This window comes from Dryas octopetala, chromosome 3 (assembly GCF_963921425.1).
Source record: "Dryas octopetala chromosome 3, drDryOcto1.1, whole genome shotgun sequence".
Taxonomy (NCBI): domain Eukaryota; kingdom Viridiplantae; phylum Streptophyta; class Magnoliopsida; order Rosales; family Rosaceae; genus Dryas; species Dryas octopetala.
Genome location: NC_141368.1, coordinates 4,861,348 through 4,870,455, shown reverse-complemented (window position 1 = coordinate 4,870,455; position 9,108 = coordinate 4,861,348). Strand labels below are relative to the sequence as shown.

General features: G+C 33.9%; 1 protein-coding gene across 4 annotated transcripts; it reads left to right on the top strand.

Annotated features, from left to right (window-relative positions):
- The first annotated feature begins 910 nt into the window (after positions 1-910).
- On the top strand, positions 911-5,248 carry LOC147289927 (guanylyl cyclase 1). Of its 4 annotated transcripts, none has more exons than XM_086236983.1 (10): positions 911-1,055; positions 1,704-1,970; positions 2,136-2,260; positions 2,722-2,833; positions 3,288-3,362; positions 3,743-3,831; positions 4,035-4,096; positions 4,207-4,279; positions 4,481-4,556; positions 4,929-5,248. In XM_086236983.1, exons 2-10 carry the CDS (start codon positions 1,812-1,814, stop codon positions 5,001-5,003), a joined length of 846 nt encoding a protein of 281 aa, XP_086093109.1. In that variant the 5' UTR covers positions 911-1,055; positions 1,704-1,811; the 3' UTR covers positions 5,004-5,248. The 4 variants fall into 4 exon arrangements, with proteins under 4 accessions (XP_086093109.1, XP_086093112.1, XP_086093113.1 ...); XM_086236986.1 differs by having other exon boundaries at positions 932-1,055; positions 1,842-1,970; positions 2,136-2,279; XM_086236987.1 differs by having other exon boundaries at positions 932-1,055; positions 1,842-1,970; positions 2,118-2,279.
- The last annotated feature ends 3,860 nt before the right edge of the window (positions 5,249-9,108 follow it).

Sequence of the window (9,108 nt, the reverse complement as noted above, 5' to 3'; positions counted from 1 at the left end):
TGTCTTTGTCACAAGTCACAACCTCCTTTATTCAAATTTGATGACTTTCATTTATAAAATCAGAATGAATAAAACTTTCTTTAACCATTTTAACCCATCATTTTATGGATGGCCAAACTGCAATTTTTTGTCCTTGTACTTTAATGAAATTTTTACTTTGCTCCTGTTCTTTTAATTTTGAAAAATTTTGTCTCATACTTTTATTATGTTTATAATTGGGTCTAAATCATTAATTATGTTTAAGTTATTAGTAAAATATGACGTAGCAAGAATATTTTGGATATTTTAAATAACTTATGAGTGAAACTCATTTAACTGAGTGACGTTGTCCAATCATATTTGGACACATGTATTTTTTCTTAATTATTTAAGTTTTTATTTTTTGTTTTTTTCTTAATTATATTTTATTTAACTTTTTGAATTTTTTTATTTAGACCATATTAATCATGACATGTCTAAAATATCTATTCATATCCGTTGATACATCATATTACCGTCTAAAAAATAAATGTGGGACGAGTAATAATATTTGTATTATCTCAACTAACCACTTAGTTAGTCATCTTTTTAGTACAGGTAAGACTTAGAGAAATAGTTCTATTCGAGATAAGTCTCACCCACTTATCAAAAGTGTTCCTAGTAGCATTACTCAATTAGAATTTGGGTGAAGCTATTTGCACCCATTTGTTTGCTCATCACACCCAACTCCATCTTATTGGACTTTCAAAATTGACCAAGACAGAGAGCCCATGTCTCCTTCGTTTTATAACCCATCAGCAAAATATCAATAATAAGTCTTATTGGGCCTTCGTTCTCCGCTTTCCCGCCGCAACCCACTTATCCATTCGCCACTAAAACCAAAACAGTTGTCGGTCCAAAAGAAAAATACGAAAAATAAAACCAGAAAAATACGAAAATTAAGAGCTGCAAAACAGAACATACATCGAATTTAGAATCTGAGTCCTGAGAAAGAGAATTGCCAGCCAGGAAGGATCAGACACGAAGTATACCATTACAAGCTGAAAGCGTGGCTTTCTCCTGTCTTTTTCGCTAAGGTACGTCTTTTACATGATTCGCTGTATTATTCATTTTGAAAAATGATTGGATTTTGATCTGAAACTGCAACCAGACTACTTGACCCACGATCAACGCCTTGCTTTTGATGATTTGCATTACAAAGTATTGAGCTTTAATATATATCTTTGATGAGCTATTCAGCTTTATTATTGTTGATGATATGTATCTCCTTGTTTTTTAAGTGGTTGGTTTAGATGTAAAAAAGTTGAACTCCTTGTTCAATTTGTTGATCGTTTCGTTTGTGGAAATTCAATCTATATGGTCAAAATTGATTAGTTAAATTTGATGGTTCGTCAGACTCTGTGAAGCTACGTTTATGTGAACCATGATTTCCCCTTCAAATTATATGTTTTAGCATCACCTTTGAATATGAATCGAATAATTGAATGCAAGATTTGTCAAAACTAAATTTACTGTAATGCTCTCGGCCCAATATGATTTATGGATGAGGCTGTCCAAACTCTGATTCATTAACCTCTTAAACTTATTTATGCATCAAGCCCTGCGAACTGTAATGCACATTGTTTGACTACAACATGCTTTTCACAGTAGGTGAAAGTAATCTCTCTTTCCTTTCTGTTGTTAAGTCCAGAAACCTCATAAGTTGTATATTCAAACTTCAACAGGTGCAGAGAACAACTACATTACAGGGCCAACTTGGTGAAATTATCACTTAGACTATTCAAAGGTCTCAGTTTTAGTGTTGTGGTGAAAATCCTTAGATTCAGTCACTCATGTGGCCTTCATATTTTCTGTTTAACAAGATTCTTAAGACGGAAGATGAAGAAGTATCAAATGGAGAACAATCAAGTTTTGCAGAATCATACCCATGTGAACAGTCATCGAATAATGGCAAATGCCATCAAGGCTTGCCCTGCTCGCACTTTGTTGAAGTGAGTGAATTGCAGTTCTGTCCTTACCTTTCTTGTTGATACCCTATATTTCAATTACAAATTTTTTCATTTCCATAATGTGGTACCAATATACAGATTCAAATTCAAAGACACAATAAATTGTGACTTTAGTTTTAATTTGTTTAGGTGTCTTGGTGCTTATAGGTCCCACACATAAACCAGCTATATTCTTGGGATTGCGGCCTCGCCTGCGTTCTGATGATTTTTAGGACCATTGGCATTGACAGCTATGATATTCAGACATTGGCAGAACTGTGTTGCACAACTAGGTGTTCCCTTCTTTACAAAGTCAGAACTTAAGTTCCTTCTGTTATATACTTACCCTTATGAATATTGTTCTTTATAAATTAATTTATGTTTTATAGGATTATGAGTTCAGAGATTGGTGAAGATAGAAACTGTAGAAGAATGAAAGTGCTTCCTTGATCTAGTGTTGAAAATACTAGATTAGTATTTGTATTACTAGATTAATTTAATCTTTCCTAAAAGCTTATTTTTAATGAAGGGCATGCTATAGCTGGTTCTGTTACAGAAATCTTGTATTGTTTGTATAAATGAATACTTCTTGTGAAGTTGGAATAGGTAAGTAGTGCCATATGAATGCTTGGTACCTTCTTGTTTCTTAAAGTTGCACTTAGGTTTATGCTTGATACATAAGTCAAATATTCAGTATAAGCTTATATGAAACGTTTTTGATTTATCTGACTGAATGCTGACATCTCGTTTGCAGCATTTGGACTGTTGATCTAGCATTTTTATTACAGAAGTTCTCTATTAGTTTTTCATACTACACTGTGACATTTGGAGCAAACCCAAATTATTCTTGCGAGACATTTTACAAGGTGATTCCCTTTTATTCCGATAGCTAAGTATTTAAATGACAGTATTTGTTCCAGGCGAATGTGAACTAGACCATACTGGCTGTTTGCAAGTTCCACAATGCACTTCTCACCCGAATTTTCTATTAATTATAGACTGCATATATCATATGACATGAAGAGCCGAACTGTATATAAGCAAGGTCTTTGTCCGTCTTGATTTCCTGACATTGACTGAACTATGAATTATTAGCAATGAGTAATGCGCTAAAAATACATGAATGCAAATGCCACTTGTTGTGTTTGGTATCTACAAAAGAAATGAGAACTTAAACTTTTTATTTTATTTTAAATTGTTTTCGATATAAAGATTGTTGTTTCACATGAACTTGTTATGTTGTTACACTTTTCTTACTTAATATATTTGTTAGCTAATCTTGTTGTCATTCTGATACACAAAGATTCGGTTATTCTGCAGGAGCAATTACCTAATGATTTGGTGCGAGTGGATATGCTATTTCAAAAAGCAGTGGAAACTGGAATCAGAATACAGGTATGATTTGTTTTGGGATTCTTTTTTAGTTAAGCTTTTCCCCCCTTCTGTTAACTTCATTGCAGTACATTTTTCTTCCTGAAAAAGAAAATTTTCATAAAAGGAGTATTCCTGGGAATTGGTCATATCATGGAGTGTAACATCTAAGGCTTGCAAAATGGTGGTGCTCTTTTACATTCTTCCTTTCTTTGTTTGTGTGTGTGTGTGTGTGTGAAGACTTGAAGTTGAGTATATTTTTTTGGAGGTAATAAAGTAGTGGATTACTGCTAAAAGCAAAGATAAAGACCAAAATTTGAGCTGTTGTTTGTCCATTCCCAAATTATGACATCCTTTAATTCATAACTTTCTTGGAACAATGCAATAAACCTTCACTTTTACAGTGCAGGTCAATCAGCCGAGAAGAAATTTGTTTCTTGATTTTGTGTGGGAAATACATTGCCATTGTATTGGTTGATCAGTATAAATTGAGGTTCAAATTTCTTGTACTCTCCTCTTCCCCCCCGCATCTCATTCTTTTTATGACCAAGTTTATTAGCGCACTTCATGTATCTTTCCTTTATATATCCTCAACATTTGTATCTTTCCTCTAATTTATCTGTGTTTATGTTGAGTATTAATTATAGTCTAAATACCAGGCTAATGTTAAATGTTTCTGTCAAAATTCAATCACAGTCAGTCTTGTCAGGACGATGTTTTTATCTCGGACTTTTATGGAAGCAACTCTGGCTACACAGGTAGGACTGTCACTTTTGTTACACTGGTGCTGCTGTAAGAAATTGAATCAAAAGTTTTTCACCAATCAATGTTGCGAATTGGTTATTGATTAGTTTATTGACTTTTATAGGTCACTATGTCATCATATGTGGGTATGACACTGTTACCGATGAGTTTGAGATTAGAGATCCGGCCTGTTCAAGGTATTATCTTCATTGTAACTCTTTTCTTATCTTTGGTAAGAAGAAGAAAACTTGTTTGATACCTTCTATTAATGCCTTTGGGTCATCTACATTCATGTTTAACTTTCTCGTGTAATTCAAAGCTTGATGAAAGACTTGTCAATTTGGTGATTACCGAGTTTACTTAGCTTACTGAAGTGTGCATTTGGATAAATTGTGCAGGAAACATGAGAGGGTCTCATCAACATGCTTAGAAGAAGCCCGCAAATCCTTTGGTACTGATGAGGATCTTCTCTTGGTAATCCAAAATTGAGCCTTCACCTTGTACTGTGTTTATCTTGTCCATTAAGTACATTGGGATTATTTAATTGCTACATCGTTGTTGGCATGACTATATGGAGACAGGCGCCTAGCATTTTTAGGAAACCTATTACATCTGTTTTTTGTAATTAGTCCATTTTATCAGAATACTTGTGATATTATTTAGATCTACAAGAGATGCATTCATTCATCTCTTGTGAAGTTTTTTTAAGTCCATATCTGACATAAACCACAGATACAGTCTTAACAGAGAATATGGGGGAGAAATTATTGTGCTTGAAATAAAATCTTATCCACAGCTGTAGTGGTTGTTACCAAATTACTAATTTGGTGTGCGATTTCCATGCAGATATCTTTGAAGAACAGTGGGAAGCAAAAGAGCCCCTCAATACAACTTTCTCCTAATGACAATATCCATTGCTGACATGTATTTTATTGGTCCAGATGAAAAGCATATATGACAACTAAAGTTCTTTGTATAGCATGTACTATAGGGGGAAAATTGTTTTGGTCTTTTGATAAAAATTCCCAGTATGGACCAGCTGATTTGGTTGTCCACTTGGGATTACATGCACACAGCCCATATGTACAAACTGTTTAATTGTATACCAATAATTAACATGTATTAATTTTCTATTACCATCTCACAACAGATTCTCTTAAAGCTCAATAAATTAAAATCACATGTTCCTTCCTTGTTTGCTGTCTTTCCTCAAATTCATCTGTATTAAATCTGTAGTAAGCACTTGCTTAAATGCATACATGCAAAGTCATGTAAGCATTATTTTCGTGTATGTCAACTTCATCTTAGTTCATGGACTCCTCGTCAGAATTGTAAATGTAGCCCTACGAAATTTCTAAGCTTAGCCTCAAAACAGTTTCATGCGAACTTCGTGTGTGTCACCAAGTGTGTTGTGGGCCTAAATGCATGAATGCTCTAAATGACATTTGAAAATGGGGACTTTGGAAGACAGACACACATGCACGCACGTGTGCACGTAGAGAGACCAATTTTCCAACCTGGGTTTTAGACTTTTTTTTTGGTCAAATGGGTTTTAGACTTTTAGTCCTCGTTTTGGGGTGCTTTATTTCCACATTTTGAGACACCACGTCCATGTCTTGTCTTAATAAGCTCAACTTTAAAAACTGGTATGAATTAAGAATTCTGTGGTAACAAACACTACCCTATAAAGAATGTGATTTGGACATTATCTAATTCGAGGGTGGCATTGCCGTCTATAATTAATAATAATTTAGAAGTCTAATGTTATTGGGGCCGAGAATCAATTAAGTGTTCATAATATTGTTTTTGTCATTATTTGGTTGATGGTGGAGTGGTGGAAATGGAATATGGTGCAGACTTGGAAGATTGAGTTTTAGGTCAAAGTGGGTGATCATGCAAGTATGTGTACTGGCATGCACATCAGATATACATATATATATATATATAGATTTCCAAGAATCTGCTAGAACAAAGATTCCAAGACAGACAACCCCTTTCCCGGAGAACAAAGAAACATGTCTCTATACACACCCCATAACTTGGTGTATATACTGTCTCACTGTGTCAGTTAAATGGCAAGTATACTTGTATTCGATCTATGCTTCTTTTTGAGTTTTTTCCTTCTTTTCTAAAATAAAGAATGGTAAACCATACTCTTATCAAGCTCTATTTGCATGTGCCAGTGTGCCACTATGTGGGTCAAACTAGAAAGCGAAAAAGAGTCACCAAATCTATGTTAATGTTTAGAGAAAAAAAAAAAAGAAAAAAAAAAGACTTTTCTACAATATCGAGGGCTTTCACTCGTACTCACATTTGATTCCACACACATCTATAAAACTGTTATAAAATTCACTAGTATTTTGTCATAAGAATAGTTCATTCTCTTCTCTTGAGTATGCTTCCATTTTAACCCTCGGACAAACAATGGTGGTTTTATTATTCTTTTTATTTTTGTAGATTACAGGAGAGAGGGAGGATTCGAACTCCCGTGTATAGAGGGGAGCTTTTGCTCTCAACCAACCCCAATTCACATAGTGGTTTTATTATTCTATTTATCTATTTTGCCCTCAATTTGTCATAATTTAATTTAGCACGATTATATGGATCATGTGCTACATAGATTCCACCTCCGAAACACCTAATCCTGTCTATTTTGTTTCCCCTTTCTGAGTCAAAAATCAAAACCTATCATTAACATTATGGAATATGGAGGGTGACATGACCACAGTACATGGCTCCAATCCAGTTTTCTCAAAGATATTTGGCCCTGCAGGGAATATGATAAAAGGGTACAAATTCAGAAAAGGAAGCATGTGCATCCACTCCAATTGTCCCAATTGATTATGACTATACGACAATTGCATAGAATTGGAAGCACGTATGCACTGTTCCAAAAAGTTGAGACACACACAGACCTCTGTGACGGACTAGCTAGCCATGCATATTCTGTCTGGTAATTGGTTGATATCTTAGGCACTGTTTGGTCTCAAACCAAAGGAACTGACCCTTTTAAATTAGGTCCAAATTCATTCTCAATCCTATGCTATATTATGTTTGTACGATTGTCTGAGTATATTAGTCACTTGACCTAATTTTGAATGCATTATTCAAGTGCATGCACTCCAAAATTGAATTTTTATGTGGCCTATGTGACACATGTACTGGATTAGGAGTACCCATTACAAAACAAAGCCAAATTCAATGAATCAATTAATCATGTCAGTGGAATATTAAACGAATGTGGGAATCTCAAATGTGCATGCATTCCAAATTGATCATTCGAGTATTTATGGCTTAACATAAACAGGCCCATGTTCAGTTCTAATTAACCTAAGTGCACTTGAAGAAATATTAGAAAGTAAAAGAGGTGATTCACACAACATTTAACCAGTGTAATTTCTCGAGACCATGTCGTACTTTGATTATGCACAATAATTTAGTTTCCTTATCTCTTGAAAATGAGTGACACCAAAAAGAAAAGGTCTGTTCTGATAAGGGGTATGACCGTATGAGCATGTGATCTGGTGAGTCATATGATATTTTGGTTACCAGACCAGTCATTGATGGTGGATAACAACTTTTGCACGTGAGCTTCCTTCTCTAGCTAGCAAGATTTAATGTTCTCCAATTCTCAATATTAAAATCATATTTATAAGTATTGTACCGCATAATATACTACATATCTAATAAAAAAATATTAATATTTGTTCACAATAGATTTAAAATATGGATATTCATATACATATTCCTTCCGTTAAAAGATCTCTTAAATAAGCTTATTTAAGAAATTTTTTATGGGATTTACTCTACATTGTATTTTGATGATCGGAATCGTTTTTTTTTTTTATCTCCATTGAAAAATCGTCTTTATAAAAAATTAGGTTAATCAGAAATCATTTGACCGTTGATTAAATTGTCACGATTTAAAGTGTATCGGAAATATTATGTTTGTCTATTTATTTTATTAAAGTTTGATAGCTTAATAGTTTCCTATTTGACTAATTGTTTGTAAAGATGATATTTGAATATTAATAAAAAAAAATAGACAATTCAGATCGTTGAAATTATGAAGTGGTCCTCATAAAGAATCTCTTAAATAAAATTATTTGAAAAATCACTCAATAGAAGGGCCTATATGAATATAATTTTGTTTGGAACATAAAGGTTTGATTGAGATAGATTTGACCCATATGGTGCACAATTGGACCTTCCATTAGCCATATTAAAAAATATATATATATTATAACGAGTTTATATATTATATGTATTTATTTTTTTTCATTATGTGACGAGAAATAACACAATAAATATATACACTCGTTACATAATAATTATACTTTGCAATTTCGATCATTTGTTTTAAGAATTTTGACCATTGACCGTGACATTTAGTGTAGGCCATGTGATGCCCTCCTTGATTTTGTGGAGTGATATGAATATGGTAGCTTCTAAGTGTAATTATCTAACAATCTTTGAATCTTTGAACCTAATCAAATGGAATGGCAATAAGGCATAGGGCATGCATGTGAAAGACTGTCTGAAAGTGGGGGCTACTAGTCCTAGAGACTCCAATGGTGATCGAATTTTGAAAAATTAGGTGGTAATTCTAAAAGGGACAACATTATGGCAAAACGGTGTCACTTGTCACCATCACACACCCATGATGCTGTACCACCAATATTGCATTAATGAAGATGAACAGGTTTACTTATATGGATTGGAGTAAACAAATCCTGGGGCTGTTGTTTTTCCTCCAACGGGGTCTCTTCTCTTTCACCAAAACAGGAATTTATAAAAAAGAAATTAAATTCTCTAAATATAAAATAATTACTTATGGGGGCCAACTGCTAAGGTAACCCCAACCCCACCCTATATATCGAAATTGCCAGCTTAGAACTAGAGAGGACACGTGGGTGAGGGAATGAGAATAAAGATGGGAGATCATAATAATTGAAACTTGAGAGCAGCTTGGGATTTACTCAATTTTGTGAGGTAGGTGCCCTTAATTATATACACCACTCACGTA

Coding starts and splice junctions, on each gene's coding strand:
- LOC147289927 (XM_086236983.1), top strand. CDS start 1,812: ATGTGGCCTTCATATTTTCTGTTTAACAAGATTCTTAAGACGGAAGAT. Junction 3,363..3,742: donor AAACTGGAATCAGAATACAG/GTATGATTTGTT, acceptor TCACTTTTACAG/TGCAGGTCAATCAGCCGAGA. Junction 4,097..4,206: donor AAGCAACTCTGGCTACACAG/GTAGGACTGTCA, acceptor TGACTTTTATAG/GTCACTATGTCATCATATGT.